This window comes from Triturus cristatus, chromosome 4_1 (genome assembly GCF_964204655.1).
Source record: "Triturus cristatus chromosome 4_1, aTriCri1.1, whole genome shotgun sequence".
NCBI lineage: Eukaryota > Metazoa > Chordata > Amphibia > Caudata > Salamandridae > Triturus > Triturus cristatus.
This window is the reverse complement of record NC_140585.1, coordinates 276,048,656-276,065,478: the sequence shown is the minus strand read 5'-3', so window position 1 is coordinate 276,065,478 and position 16,823 is coordinate 276,048,656. Positions and strand designations below refer to the sequence as shown.

The 16,823-nt window shown below is 49.6% G+C and overlaps 1 protein-coding gene across 1 annotated transcript in view; it reads right to left on the bottom strand.

The window, feature by feature from the left end:
- The window catches only part of TRIM24 (tripartite motif containing 24), an 868,915-nt gene that overhangs the window by 469,357 nt on the left and 382,735 nt on the right, over positions 1-16,823 (bottom strand). The window contains exon 11 of the mRNA XM_085652031.1: positions 6,392-6,524. Within this exon, the coding sequence (XP_085508157.1) occupies positions 6,392-6,524 (133 nt within the window). The remainder of the gene's footprint in view (positions 1-6,391; positions 6,525-16,823) is intronic.

Genomic DNA, 16,823 nt, shown 5'->3' with positions numbered 1-16,823 from the left:
GACGCCACTTTTTATATAGACCATATACATTATGAAACAGTATAACCATACAGAAATACACATGTGTTTCAATTTATGCAAAACAATTTCACATCACAAAAAGCGTCTTATAAAAGCATAGCGGAGGAGGGAGAACAGAGGCTCACCTTATTTGAAAAGATTACGTAGAACAGCTTGTCCCACTGAACCATCCGCATCACTTGCAGCTTCCAAACAGTAGTGTCTGGTAAACGTATGGCAGCTGGACCATGTTGCCGCTTTACAGATCTGGTGAAGAGGCACACCGGCGAAAAGAGCTGTAGATGACGAGATTGCTCTCGTAGTGTGCGCTCTTGGGGTCGCTTGTAATGGTCTTCCAGCTTGATCATGGCATAAACAAATTGCAGCTGAGATCCAACGAGCTATGGTTGGCTTTGATACTGAATGGCCTTGACGTGATCTGCCATAAGCTACCAAGAGCTGGTCCGATTTGCACAGTGGTGCTGTACGTTGTAAGTAAAACTTCAGACATCTCTTGATGTCTAGGGAATGCAAGGCCCTTTCTGCAGCTGTTTGCGGATTTGTGAAGAAAGTTTTCAAAACTATGGGTTCATTAAGATGGAAATCCGTCGGGACCTTTGGCATAAATTTTGGATTAGTGCGCAGCACCACAGAATCAGATGTGAATTGCAGAAAGGGTGGATGAATAGTGAACGCTTGCAGGTCACTAACCCTTCTTGTAGAAGTTAGAGCCAATAATAAAGAAACCTTCCAAGAAAGGAACTTTAGATCCGCCTTGTGGATGGGCTCGAAAGGATGCCTCATTAGTTGTGAAAGCACTATATTAAGGTGCCAAGAAGGAGGCGGATGCCGAATAGGCGGAAACATCCTAAATAGCCCCTTAAAAAATTGTTGGATGACTCTGTTGGAATAGAGAGAGTTAGTACCATCCTGTCGGAATCTTAAAATTGCAGCCAAGAACACCTTCAAAGTAGAGTGGGAAAGACCAGACCTCGCCAATTGTAGAAAGAAAGGCAGAAGTTGTTCCGGCTTTGCGTGGATCGGATGGAGATTAACGGATTGACACCACATGCAAAACCTCTTCCACTTTATTTTGTAGGTTTTAACAGTTACTGGTGCTCGAGCATTGGCTAAAACCTCTTGGCAGTCTGGAGGGATATCTGGGTGTGCAAATTCAAGCTGTTGAGGAGCCATGCCGCTAATCTCAGCGATGCTGGGTCCGGATGACAAATTTGACCGTTCTGAAGGGTCAGAAAACGTGGAATTGGTCTAAATTGTATGGGCTCGGCCTCTGAGAGGAGGAGAAGCTCTGTAAACCAGTACTGGCGGGGCCACCTGGGAGCAATTAAGATCATGCGGCAAGGCTGTTGTTTGATCTTGCGCAGAACTCGTGGAACCAACGGGATCGGTGGAAAGGCGTAAGCATATATTTGCGACCAATTCATCGAAAAGGCATTCCCCAGCGAGTCCTTGTGGGGAGCCCAACTTGCGAAGAATGGGCATTTGCAGTTCTGGCTGGTCGCAAAGAGGTCTATATCGGGATGCCCCCATTCGTGAAACACTTCGTCTAGGAATGGTTGGTGTAACTCCCATTCGTGATTCGACGTTGTGGTCCTGCTGAGGGAATCCGCCAGGACATTCGTGATTCCCAGGACGTGAATGGCTTTGAGGTTGATCTTGTGGCGGATCGCCCAATCCCAAATCTCTTGCGCTTGCTGGGATAGGAGGGCTGACCTCGTCCCGCCTTGTTTGTTCAAGTAATGCATACTTGTTGTGTTGTCTGTTCTTACAAGTATGCATGCTCCTCGGATGATGGTCTGGAAGGATTTTAGAGCCAGGAATATGGCTCGCAGTTCTAGCAGGTTGATATGCAACTTTCTTTGTTCTAGAGTCCACCTGCCGTTGACTGTCATTCCTTGAAGGTGCGCTCCCCAACCCTCGAGGGATGCGTCTGTGGTGACTGTGAAATCCGGCATTTCGACCAGAAATGGGCAACCCTCTTTCAAGTGGTCCATCTGACTCCACCATTGAAAGGCCTCTCGCATTCGTGGGGTGATGTGAATGAGATCCTCGAATGACCCTGTGATCTGAAGCCATTGCAGATTGAGTTCCTCCTGCAACGGTCTCATTCTGTACCGACAGTTGGGAATGAGATGAATGCAAGACGAAATCATCCCTAGGAAGGATTTGTATACACGGACTGAAACGCACTCTTTTGAACTTAGAGAGCGCGCAAGATTGCATATCTTGGTTTGCCTTGCTTTTGATACGAAGGCTTTGGCCAGATCCGTGTTCAACGTCGCTCCTAGAAACGTTCTTCTTTGCGAAGGAATTAGATGTGATTTCTCCAGATTTGTTGATAGACCCAGGGATTGGAAGAGTAAGAGGCATTTCTGAACATGCTCGGATGCTACCTTGGCGGAACTCCCCTTGATAAGGCAGTCGTCCAGGTACGGGAATATCTGAACTCCCTGCAGACGGAGATGCGCAGTCACTGGCGCTATGACCTTTGTGAAGACTCTGGGTGCAGAACGGAGTCCAAATGGGAGGACTCTGAATTGGAAATCCCTGCCAGCCACTCTGAACCGTAGATATTTACTGTGCCTTGGTAGGATTGGTACATGAAAATAGGCGTCCTGCAGGTCGAGGTTGGCCATGTAATCTCCCATCGACAGCAACTGCAGAATTTCTTGGAGCGTCAACATCCGGAAAGACATTTTCTTTAGAAATTGGTTGAGGGCGCGAAGGTCGAGAATTGGACTCCACTCTCCTGATTTTTTCCGGATGAGGAAAAATCTTGAGTAAAAGCCCGTTCCCTTTTGTAAGAGAGGGACTTTTTCGATTGCTCCTTTTTGAATCATCAAATTTATTTGGGAAAAAAGCTCCTTGAGATGAGCAGGGGGTGGACCTTTGGGAGGAGAATTTGGCGGAATTTTTGTGAATTCCAGAGCATGGCCTCTGGATATTATATCTAATACCCACTTGTCTGAGGTAATCTTGGACCAATTTGAATAAAAGTGGGATATTTGACCTCCAATTCTTGTACGTGGGAACGGTAGAGATGGTGGCAGGTGGCTGAACTCATTGCTTCTTACCGGACTCTCGTCCGCGAAAGGACTGCTTCTTACGCGACTGCGAATATTGTTGATTTGGCTGTCCGTAATACTGCTGGCGATAATTCTGAGATCTTTGGTTATACTGAGAGGTTTGAAAGGAACGCTGTTGGTTATTACCTCCCCTGCTAGAGAAGGATCCACGTCCTCTGGCTCCCCGGAAGGTAGATTTTCGGAATTGCAAACTACCCAGGGACCTTGCCGTCTCCTTCTTTATTGCCTGTAGCGCTTCATCTACATGTGCACCGAACAAGGATTCACCATCAAATGGCATGTCTATAATTTTAGACTGCACCTCCTGGCGAAACGATGTTGATTTCAGCCAGCCCTGCCTTCTCAGCACTGCGGCTCCTGCCAGCTGCCTGAAACCAGTTGATGCCACATCCACTGCTGCGTCGATGATTTCCGCATACGCATACTCTCCTTCCTGCAGGATCTTTATAGCCTCGGATTTTGAAGGCTCCGGTAACATGTCGAGGAAAGGAGAGATGTCGGACCACATCTGGCGGTCGTATCGCCCTAAAATCGCCAGGGAGTTTGCAGCCCGAACTGTGGTGGCTGCCATCGTAGACACTTTCTTTCCTATTGCGTCCAACCTTCTACCATCTCTACCAGGTGGAGCTGATATGGGCGTTGAAGGATTTCTAGCCCGTCTCTGAGCCGCTTGTGCTATAACCGAGTCTGCCTTAGGTTGACCAATCAGGCATGCTGGTGAATTACTTGGGGCTCGATATTTCTTGTCCAGCCTTGGTAACACTGCTGGAAGAGAATTAGGGGTAGCCATCAGTCTCAATCCCTCCTTCCAAATAAAGTCAATGATTGGGATTGCCCGAACCTGCTTCCTTGGTTGGTCCTTGAAGTCATACAGGAAGCAGTCATCTTCCTTTGTTTCCACGGGAATCAGGAATCTCTTGGTCGCTCTTTCCATAAGTGAATGGAAATTCCCAATGTCCACCGGGGGAGAGTCCACCGGAGCTGGAGCACTTGGAGAAGGAGTTTGTACTTGGTAATTATCCCACTCGACATGATAGATTGATCATCTACCTCTCCTTCCTCCCTTTCATCGTCTGAAACCTGCAATTGCCGAGATGGCAACGGAGAAGGTGGTCTTGGTGACTGGAGCGACGACAACTGTACTCGTGGTCTGGGTGTTGCCGGAAGAGATTCCGCCGTTTCCGAAGGAGGAAAACGTCTATAGTAATCTTGCAACATATACTGCAGATTATCAAGTAGTTCCAATGGCATTTGACCAGACGGCACTGGTGCAGGTGGTGTTGGCTGTGGTGCCATATTAGGATGTTCGTACTGTTCATCCTCATCATCCTCATCATCCTCATCTTGATATTTGATGAGAAGCTCCGATGGACTCCTTGCAGTCCGAAATCTCATCTTCTTCGGAGTCGTTATCCTCCGATTGTAAAAGTTGCGCCGGTAATTTTAGAGGCGATATAGCCTCTAAAGACGATCCTCTACGCTGAAGAAGCGTAGATGCTGGTGACTTTTGAACAGACACGACAGACGACGGAGTCGCAGTCCATACCTGCATATCCATGCAGGTAGATAGAGAAGGTGGTAACACTCGTGTCGACGGAACCAATCCTGACGTTAAAGCCATTTTCGATGACGAGGCTGTTTTCGTCGATGAGATGGCATCCGTCGACGATGGGACAATCTTCGCCGACGACGATGCCGACAACGAGGCAATCTTCGTTGACGAGGGTGCCGTCGACGGGGCAAGCTTCGTCGACGAGGTCGTCTTCGTCGACGAGGGCGTTGACGCGTCCATCTTCGGCGACGGGGTTTTCTTCGTCGCCGAGGTATTCTTCGTCGGCGAAGCAACTGTTGACGGTGCCACAATCTTCGTCGACGGAGTAGACGTCGACGAAGTAGTCGGCGGAGCCAGTTTCTTGATTCTTACCGTCGACTGAACGGAGACGAGAGATGACACTTCCCTCGTCGACGAGATGGGTTTTACACTCACCGAAACCAGCGTCGACGGCGATGAAGCTGATGACATTATCATTGTAGGTCTCGGCGACGAGAATGTAATCGCCGACGTTGAAATCGCGTCGACGATAACTGTCGACGCCACTGCCGTCGACGGCGCAGTCGACGACGGCAATCTCACCTGAGGTGATTTCTTGTCAGGAAAACTCTTAGCTGGCTGGGTTTTTCCTGCTTTCCTAGGGGGCGTAGAGGGCTTGGATCCTGAAGGTGGAGATGTCTTCTTAGATGAAGACGAAGACTGCCCCAAGCCCTTAACAGACTGGGCTCTCCTCAACACCTTTGCCCCAGTAGAAGAAGATTCTTCCTCAGCCACCCTTTTTCTGGACGAGATAGAGGATCCAGAGGCAGTTTCTATCTCTGATAAAGGAGCATCTTTATCCTTAAGCTTCTGTAGCCACAGAAGAAGGCGTCCTTCCCTATCTCTTAAGGTCTTCTGAGAGAAGGTGCGGCAAATCTTGCACTCCTTCACCTCATGATCAGGATAGAGGCAATAGATGCATTTTTTGTGAGGGTCTTCAGAAAAAAGCCTAAGCTTTCCGCAGGACTCACAAGATCTGAAGAGTGATTTCTTTGTAGTTGACATCCTAGAAGTTGTAGAAACAGCAGAAACTTGAACAACTGAGCAGAGCTCAGGGAGACTCCCTTCACACGACGTGCGGTAGAAAATCTGACAGCCTGAGCCTCTGAGGAGAACATTCTGGTGGGTGCTGTCGCCTGATTGGCTGCAGTTTGGACTGTATATAATGACAGTGATAGTCATAGCTGTGGAAGTTTTTTCCCTTGTAGCTTAGGCTACTTTACTTCCTGGTTCAGGTTACCAGGGTTTTTTGTTTGGTATATGCATAATTATTGCTTTTTTATGTACCGTGGGACTCCCACTCCGACGACGGGTGATTCAGGCATGTGAATCTATGAAAGACACCCCAAATACTGGAGAAAACAACTACTCCTATCCCAAGAGCCAATATAATTGAAATAAAAAGAATGGTGTGTTTTTGGACGCTTGCTGTTCCGTACTATAGGCCCACTTAGAAATGTGGGCTACCATTTTAATAGGTTCTGTGATTGGAAAATATAATGGTATATTGCTTTTGTAGATCAGCCTTCAGTGCAAAAAAATAGCATTTTCACCGTCACACACATTTATATTCTTTCCAACTTATGTTCACTTTTTAAAAAAAATTCTATGTGTGTAAGAAAGCGAGAGCACTATTAATTAACAGCATTCTTCAAAACAAAGAGAAGCCAAAGATAAAGGCAGTACTAGGTACCTAGAAGTCCTGGAGATGGCACTGATGAGTTTGGTGACTGAACAGTCCTGTTAGAGGAGTGTCTGTGCTGGTTATCAAGACCACCGTCCTTCCGCATCATGTTCTCCATTACAATGTTTCCTGAGCTGTCAATCTTTAAACGTAAACAAAATGTAACACATATAAGCAACCTTATTGATGTTTTTGACTTGAAGGATTAAGTTGGATTTATATTTATGCAGATTAGTCTGCATGAACAAAAGAGGATTAGTGTGCATAAATAAAACTCCTCACAGAATTTGAAACAGTTTGCATTTGCTAATTCTCGATTTGATACTACTCAAGAGCTATGAAAACCCAACGATAGACAGAGCAACTTTATACAGAGCATAACAAAGTGACTGTCAAAACATTCGACTTTGGCAGACCATCTACTCACACTGCTTTAGACATTGTAGTTAAACCTAATTCATATCACTAACTGAAACACATACACAACATTCAAATATAAAGACCATATACAATTTCTGCTGTTGTGACATCCCACTTTGATGGTTCACTGGGGTAGGTATTTTCTTTTTTAAATCCAAACAAACAACCACTGCACTTAATATTTATTGTCACACACAAGGGACTGCACCAACAGGTTTCAACGTTTGCAGTTTTTCTCACTGTGGTGAATCCATTTTTAGTGGATCACCTCCTTCCTCACTGGAAGAACCCAGAGGATCTACCTCCCACCTTTCACCTCCGAACCCAAGGAGATCACCTGCAGTGTCTTTCAGGGCTCATCCCTCAGCCCACTCTCTTCAACGCATATATGATCCCGCTGTCCAACATCATGTGAGATCACACGGTCTCAACATAATTTCTTATGCAGACGACACCAACAGAACCAACTTCCACAGATGCATGACCCACAAGTTACTTACTTGTGTAACGATATATTTGTAAGAGACATTAGTTAGTGATAGATTCCTTACCTTCGAATATCCCCCAGGCGTCAGACTGGATCCGGAAACTTTGTCAGCAGTACCCATGCGCGTCGGTAGACGTCGTCGTGCGGCTCCGCGTACGTCGGAGCTACTTAGACTAGCCCACGCGCACGGATATCAGTTCGTGTACATGACTTTTCCGTGCCAGGAACGCAGAGCCATGTCAGCGACCGACTACTGGTGCAATAGTACTAGGGCTCTGAAAGGGATGACCGGGCGGTAAGGAATCTATCACCAACTAATGTCTTACAGATATATTGTTACACAAGTAAATAACTTGTGCATCTGAAAGAGACATGTTAGTGATAGATTCCTTACCTTAGAATACATACCCAAGCAATGCCAACCCCAGTGGTGGTTCTGCGAAGTGAAATCACACCAGAAAGTCCCAGAGAACCGATCGGCCAAAGAAGCCGTCTCTCCGGACCGTCAAGGCAATAGTGCTTAGTGAAAGTGTGCAGCGAGGCCCACGAAGCTGCCTGACCTATCTTGCAGAGAGACACTGCGTCCGAATGCTGTATTAGCTGCTGTTGCCCTGGTAGAATGGGCACACAGCCCAACCGGAGGCTCCCTTTTTGCCAGAGAGTAACAGGCTTTAATGCACAAGACAATCCATCTGGAGATAGTCCGATTGTGCGCAGCCCGACCTTTCTTGGCACCCATGTAGCCAACAAAGAGCTAGTCATCCACCCGGAAGTGCTGTGTGCGGTTGAAATAGAATGAAAGCGCCAGTTTTAGGTCCAGACGGTGGAGCCTCTCTTCCCCTCTTGAAGAATGCAGAGGCGGAAAGAAAGTGAGCAGAGTGACAGTCTGCCCAAGATGAAAGGCAGTGACTACTTTCGGTAGAAAGGAGGGACGTGGTCGAAGCACAACCTTGTCCGGATGAATCGCTAAGGAAAGGTGATTTACATGAAAGAGCCTGAAGCTCTCTCACCCACCTGGCGGAGGTGATGGCCACCAGGAAGACAGTTTTTAAAGTTAGTAACTTCAAAGGACAGTTATGAAGAGGCTCAAAGGGAGCGCACATTAAGTATGTGAGAACCAGGTTCAAGTCCCACTGAGGCATCACAAAAGGAATAGGAGGGAAAAGGTGAGTAATGCCTTTGAGAAATCTATTGACAACAGGGGACTTGAAAAGAGAGGGCTGATAAGGCAGCCTGAGAAAGGTTGAAAGAGCAGAAAGGTAGCCCTTGATAGTGCCCAGAGCAGAGCCCTGCTGGGCTAAAGAGAGAAGGAACAATAGGACCTCAGAAAGAGGGGCAGAAAGGGGATCTACAGTTTTCGCTGCGCACCATGTCACAAACTTGTTCCACCGACAGGCGTATACAGTTTTAGTTGCGGGACGCCTGGCTGCCAGAATCGCATTACAGACTTCAGGAGGCAAGTCAAATGGAATCAACTGTCGCCGCTCAATCTCCACGCAGGGAGGTGGAGGCGGGACAGGTTTGGGTGGAGGACCGTCCCCTGGTGCTGCGACAGGAGATCCTCCCGAAGAGGCAGTCTCATTGGGGAATCCACGCTCATACGGAGTAGCTCGAGATACCAAACCCTTCAAGCCGAGTCCGGTGCCACAAGAATGACGGGCCCGGTCGCGCCTGATCTTCAGCACTCTGGGTAGAAATGGTATAGGCGGAAAGGCATACAACAGACCGCAACTCCACTCGCGACGAAAAGCGTCTCCGAACGAGTGCCACCTTGGAAACTCCAACGCGCAGAACTGCTGACATTGCACATTCTCTTCGGTGGCGAATAGATTTAACCAAGGTTCTCCCCACTGCTGAAAGAGACCTTGTGCCACTGAGTGTAGACGCCATTCGTGATCCTGAAAAAAAGAATGGAATAAGCACCCATCAAATCACATACATTATTTCTCAATTAGATTAGACACAAGTTGTACTCGACGACTTCAAAGAAACATGTCTATTCCAAGTTGTTCTTTACAAAAAGTACTTGTCGTTTTTATTGAAAGATAGACGAAATCATTTGAATCCAATTTTGATCAAATCCATTACACCATTTAGCCACCGCGTTTCGTCTCCGAGGAGACTGCCTCAGGGCTCTAGTTATTAATTATCTGCCATATCTAAGAATCCAATGGTATGCTTATTTCTACGAACAAAACTTTTTATATTTCTCAACGTCTGATACGGCTTGGAGATGTTGGTCTCTAGAGAATAAAACCTTGTTTCTAAAGATTCAATGGTAGTCAGGAGCGCGAAGAGGTAACTTGTCAATCTTGAAAAGATGATGATTCGAATGGCATCAATAAACGGCATGGTGGCCAGCATGCACCTGCGGCTGAGTTTGTCCGCCCTGGCGTTCAGAGAACCTGCCAAGTGTTGAACCACAAAGGAAATGCCTTGACGTTCCAGCCATGTCCAGAGACGTAGAGCCTCCTGACATAGGGTCCACGACCCCAGCCCGCCTTGCTTGTTGCAGTACCACATGGCGGTGGTGTTGTCCGTGAACACCTGCACTACATTCCCTTTGACCAAGGGAAGGAATGCTTTCACTGCAAGTAGGACCGCCATGAGCTCCAAAAGGTTGATATGGAGCTTGGACTCCGCCAGAGACAAGAGGCTTCTGATCTCCGCCTCTCCCATATGGCTGCCCCATTGCAGGAGGGATGAATCCATCACCACTGTGTGCTCCGGTTGGGGAAGGGAGAGGGATCTGCCGCTGACCCAACACCGGTCCGTGAGCCACCACTGCAAGTCCTGTGCAGTGCATTCCGAGATCTGGACCTAGTCGGACAGGTTTCCCGAATGCTGCGCCCATTGGAACTTCAGGTCCCACTGCAGAGCCCACATATGCCACCTGGCATGATTGATCAGCAGGATGCAGGAGGCCATGAGGCCCAGAGGTCTCAGGGTCTTCCTGACCAAAACCCAGGACTAGGGCTGAAAGATCGGAATCATAGTCCGTATGTCCCGGACTCACTGTTCGGGAGGATAAACCCAAAACTGCGCTGTATCCAGAACCGCTCCGATGAGGAGGAGCTTCTGAGAGGGAAGCAGATGCGACTTCGGCACGTTGATGGAAAACCCCAGCGAATGCAGGAGGTCGACTGTAGTCTGGAAGTGGGAGACGACTGCCTGGGGCGGGCCTGCCTTCAACAGCCAGTCATCGAGATAGGGGGAAGACTGAAACCCCTGATTTGCGCAGATGAGCTGCGACCACCGCCATTACTTTCATGAACACCCGAGGTGCGCTGGTAAGGCCAAAGGGGAGCACTGTGAACTGAAAGTGCTTGTGACCTACTGTGAACAGCAGGTAACGCCGGTGGGCCGGCAGGATGGGGATATGAAAATATGCATCCAGCAAGTCCAACGCTACCATTCAGTCTTGCGGGTCTAGGGCAGACAAGACCTGAGCAAGTGTGAGCATCTTGAACTTCTCCTTCCGGAGGAAGCGATTGACGTTCCGGAGGTCTAAGATAGGACATAGGCCCTTGTCCTTCTTTGAAATCAAGAAGTAGTGGGAACAACCACCACGACCTACTTCTGGCGTCGGAACGCGCTCGATGGTCCCCTTGGCCAAAAGGCCCGCTACTTCCTGCCGGAGAAGTGCCAAGTGATCCCCTGACATGCGGTGGAACTGGGGCAGCATGGCTGGAGGGGTGGTCTCTAAGGGGAGGGAGTAGCCCCGTCGGACTATCTGCAGAACCCACCTGTCTGAAGTGATGGTGCGCCAGTGGTGGAGGTGATGGCGAATCCTTCCGCCCACTGGCGTCTGGTGGGCCGAAACACCAGACTAGGAAGGTTTTGAGGCAGCGGCGGTGGTCGAGGTTAAGAGCCTCAGCAGCTCTACGCAACACCACAGTGTGAGAAAGTGCCATCTTTCTTGCATGGTATGCCCCCACTTTTTGCTGAATTGCTGAATGTACTTTGACTGAGTGTGCCCTGGACTCCTGCCAGTCAGGTGCCCAGGGCCTATGTTCCTTCCCTAAAACCTAAAATCCCAAATTGGCAAACCCTGGCCACATGTCAGCCCCTGGTAAATGGTACCCTAGGTACCCAGGGTCTTGTGACCAGGGAAGGACTCTGAGGGCTGCAGCACTTATTGTGCCAACCTTAGAGGCCTTGTACCCTAACATAACCACACTGCCCTCGCAGGCTGAGTGTCAGGGTACAAGGCAAAACAAAGAGTCGACATGGCACACATCCCTGTGTGCCATGCCCACCACCTACACTGCCCTGGCATACATCAGCCACCCCTCGAGCAAGGTGCCCTATGCCAGTGGTGTGGGCACAGGAGCATGAGCCCTGTGCCCCTACAGTACCCAGGTCCATTCCTGGGCACTGTAAGTGCAGTGCTGCCATTTAAGAGTACATGGTACTGAAAGCTCGTCAAACACGAACTCTACAGCACCAGAATGACAACACTGAAGACTGAGAAGTTTGGTATCAAACTTCTCAGCACATTAAACCCGCACTGATGCCAGTGTGGGATTTAATGTACAAAGCACTACAAAAGGCATCTTAGAGATGCCCCCTGAAACCGAACCTACAATCCACGTCTGGTCTGTGAGGTTGCCTAGGTTGCCACATAGCAGACATGTTGCTGGACCCCTGGGTGGAGAGCCCCCGCTCTACTGGGCCTGCAACAATGCACATCTTGGGCGAGGTGCTAGGTCTCCTCCCCCAGGATGGACAGGGGGAAGCGTCAAAGGCATGCCGCCTCTGTGAGCTTCTCCCGGCCACTTGCTGTACCCAGCGAACTGGCCCCCACTGGTTCTAACCCCCACTCTGGTGGGAAGACTGTCCGGAAACCCCAAGTAAGGACAGGGGATGTGCCAGCCTGCCAACCCAACCCCTCAGGTTGGGGAGGCGAGGTGAAGCACATCTCCGGGCGCTCGTCATCTTGAAGTTGGGAGGCCCTGCCCAATCAGGACTAGGCTACTGCCCCCCTCCCACAGGAGAGTGGCAGGATAGGGGGTGTACCCACCCCAGGGCAGGGACCCATTGGTCCCTGCCCTTTACCTACCTGTAACGCCCCTAAATCTAGTATTTAGATGCACCCTGAACCTTCCTTCTGCAGATTCCAGATTCCGAAAAAGCAAAGAAGAGCAAGAAGAAAGAAGACCTGCCGTGCAGCTGCTAAGAAGAGGAAGACACCAACTGCTTTGGCCCTAGCCCTACCGGCCTGTCGACCCTCGAACCTGCTCCTGCTAAATCCCGGCACCTCTTGTGGCCAGCAACCGCACAAACCCTGGAGGACCTGGCTACCTTGTGACTCTGAGCATCTGGGACGCCCATGAGCAGTGGCTCTGCTCAAAGCAAGTTTCTACCCCCTGGCATCAGCCCGGAACCGCAAACCCTGCACACTCTGCACCCGCCAAGCCTGGCCTGTGCCGGAGTGAACAAAAACCCAAAGAACGTCCCCCCGGCGACTGTGACCCTGAATCCGGCACCCAAGGACTCACCCCGACGCTCCTAACGACGCCTGCAGCCTCAGAACCAGGTACCCCCCCAACCGCTATCAACAGAGGGTAAGATTTCCCGGCATCAAAAGATACCCCTGCACCCGGCGCCCTGCGGACCCCTGAGCCCAACTCCTGGGTACCTACCTATCCTCCAACTACCCAACTTACCTCTCGAATTGGTGGTGGCACCTGAAGAATCTTCGTCCCCGAGCTTGCAGCCTTTGTTCATCCTGGAGCTTTCCCATTGAAATCCGTTGAGCGCCCGAAGGCTCAAAAGCACCCTGCACCCAGCCACCCGAGTGGCCCTGGCAGTGTAAACTCTACTCCTACCTACTTCCCCATTTTCCTTGAGCAAGTGACCAGGAGTCCAGCTCCCACAGCCGCATGGCCTGCTAGTCAGCAGCCACCAACCAAGGCCCCCCCGCCTCCCATAAGATAACACTGGGCCTAACTCACTCTGCACCCGGCCGTCCCAGTGCCGCTGAGGGAATAACAATTGTACCAACCTGACCCTGGGAGACCCCTGAGTCTGTGCCCAGAACCTTAACTCTGCCAGTCGAGTACTTACCCAAAAGCTGATAACCCAATTTTCTTCCATAGGGTAACATTGACTGGTTTCTTCTGAAATTTCTTCTAAGTGTGGAGTTTCTAAAACTTAAAATATTCACCAAAAATCACACGACTAACGAAAACGGAAATACTCACCTGCTATTAGGAGAGATCCCAGTGCTGGATCTTGGTGCCCAGCACTGACCCTGAAGAGTACTCACAACCGTACTTACCAATAAGCCAATTTTCTTCTATTGGAAATCATTGACTGTTTTTCTGTGAAATTTCTTCTAAGTGTTGATTTTTGCAAACTAAAAATATTCTTTAAAAATCGTACAAACTGTGAAAACGTTATTACTTACTTGTTTTAGATAGAGGTCCCAGTACTGAGCCTAGGAGCCCAGCCCTGGATTACAAAAGTAACGAGAACATACTTATAACTTGAATTTTCTCCCATAGGGAATCATTGACTTTGCCTAAAAATCACAACAGTAACTAAAACGAATTTACTCACCTGTTTCCAAGACCTGTCCCAGGACTGAATCTAGGATGCAGTCCTGGAATTAGAAAAGTAATCCTGAAAGTGATCTATTGAAAATAACTTAAAATTCACATTGAGCTCAATGTATTATTGTGTTTGAAATTGTGTTGCCTATTGCAACAACCTGTAACTATTACCTACCAAAGTAAATTGCATATTGCAAAAGTATTTAACTAAAGCCTCTCATTCTGAAAAAGTATATTTTGATACCTATTGTTGGTTCTAAAATAAAACCATATATTTTTTATACAAACCATTGGCCTAGAGTTCAGTTCTTGAGTGTGTGAGACCATTTGCTGACTGAGTGTGTGCAACAAATGCTTTACACTGTCCTCTGATACTGCCTTACTGCTCGACCAAGCTACCACTTTAGAGAGTAAGGTTATATCCAACTTCAACCTCTGCCAAACCTCTGGGGACTGTGGACTCTGTACACACTGTACCTATTTGGGAACAGTATATACAGAACCACTTTCTCACACACAGGAAAAGTTCCCATCTCCTCCGTGGCCACGGAAAAAGGAGACAGTGTACCCGGGTGCAGAGAGAAATCCAGATCGCCTGGACCTTCGACTTCACCTTTCCACTCCGGTTCTTCACATTGGGCTGAAAGAGGGTCCTCAGACCCCCTCCCAGTACTCTCCCTCATCCACCGGTAGTTTAAGAGGCCGGTAAGGGCGAGAGACCCGGGAAAAGGGGGTAAACTCTCCACCTGGAATAAGGATTGGAGGGTAATAAACCAACCCAGGCTTGAAATAGTCCGGACCTGGAGGCACCGGCGCCATGTCCAGCGCCAGCCCCGGCTCAGTGTCCGGCATTGGTCCCGGAGGTAGCATCGGCCCCGGAAGCCGCGCCGGAGGTGGCGCAGAGGCCGGAGCCAATGGTGCCACAGGGTATCTTGCCGGCGTAACCATGGCCAAAGACGGTGGTACGGGGGTAGAACCACCCTACGGGTCCACGGGGCCCGGAGGGACCCAATGGGGCAAATATACGGCCCATGGCTGACACGAATACCTGTATCTCCTCCGGAGTCGCGTACGGCCCCGGGAAAGGCGGGTAGGCCGCAGGCAATGATGCAGGCTCCACCGGAGCCGCGGGGGAGTGCCCTCACGCCCCCTTCACCGTGTCCCACGACCGCTGAGGGGTAGACTAAGAGCGACGTCGCTTCTTCGATTTTTTATGTTGCTTTGACTTACTTGCCCCCGATTCCTACGTACGGTGGTGTCGGCCCCGCGACCTGTGTGTTGACCTTCAGCAGGAGCCGGATCGTGAGCGTCGCAGAACCGAATGCAGGACTTCTAACAACTTTCGGGAACGCTCCTGCAAAGCCTTTGCGCCATGGCCCGACAATCGGGGCACGCCAAGCAGAAGAGACACACAGCATGTGGGTCAGCCACCGAAATGTTCCGACGGCAGGCCCGACAGGACTTAAACCCGGGCATCTCTACTGCACCAGAAGTCGAGAACTCAACAAAACAAGAGAAACAAGTCTCGAAATAAAGTAAAAATATTAACTAGGAGTACCGCTCTCTCTCGGATCTTCGCTTGCTGGTGATGAAAATGAAAGAACCGACGTCAGCGCGCGTGGGCGGGTCCAAGTAGCTCCGACGACGTCATCACGGCGACTAAGACGCCAGCGACGTACGCGGAGCTGCACGACGACGCCTACCAACGTGCAAGGGTTCTGCTGACGAAAACTTTCCGGATCCAGTCAGACGCCTGGGGATATTTTAAGGTAAGGAATCTATCACTAACGTGTCTTTTTCAGATGAGCGTCGACGACTGGATGAAGGAGAACACAGACAAGATGGAGGGAAAATGCTACTCACCCGGTATGCATCTGTTCTTGGCATGTAGAGTCATATGCTGTGCATAGCCCGCTGTCTAGTGTTGGATCCGGATGTTTGCACTTTGTTTTTGCTCGAAGAAGTCTTTTTCAGTCACAAGGTAGGTGACTCCTCCTTTCGGTGATAGTGCGCAAGGCCATCGACTCCATTGTTAGATTGTTTGCCTCAGCGGGTGATAATGGAGTTAATAAGAGTAGTAAGAGATGTCCATGTATACATGTATATATGTATCTACCGAACTAGGACACACCAACAACGCCTCTTTCAAATCCAGCATCTTCCCCCAACGACTGGAAGCGGGCAGAGGTCAAACCTATCCTCAAGAAGCCCACGGCCGACCCAACAGACCTGATCCTCCGCAAGACCTTCGAATGGATACCCCCAGAATGCAGAAAAACCGCCACCCATGCACTCATAACCAGCAGATTGGACTACGGCAACACCCTCTACGCTGGAATCAACAGAACTCTCCTACACAGGCTACAGACTATCCAGAGCTTCACAGTCAAGCTCGTCCTCGGAACACCACGGCACAAACACATGACCCAACACCTACGTGACCTCCATTGGCTCCCCATCGAGAAGAGAGTTACCTTCAAACTGCTCACCCACGCATTCAAATCCCTCCACAACATCGGACCCAAATACCTCAACAAGAGAGTCTCCTTCCACGTACCCAAGAGAAACCTTCGCTCCGCAATCCTCGCCCCCCGCATCTGCAGAACCAGAGCAGGAGGAAGAGTTTACTCCTACGTCGCAGGCAACGCCTGGAACGAGCTCCCTGTGAACATCAGACGCTCCCCCACCCTCCAAACCTTCAGGAAGAACCTCAAGACCTGGCTCTTCGATTAAACCGGAGCTGCACCACCCCACCTCCTCCCCAGCGCCTTGAGACCCTCACAGGCGAGTATCGCGCTTTATAATCCCCTGATCTATAGGTACCCGGGGAGGACAGGTCGGCGCATTTGACTCTACAGCTCTACATGCCAAGAACAGATGTATACTGGGTAAGTAGCATTTTCAGTTCGAGGCATGTGAACTGTAGATCATATGCTGTGCATAACTATAAAGCCGTTATCTCTCAAAGCGGTGGCTA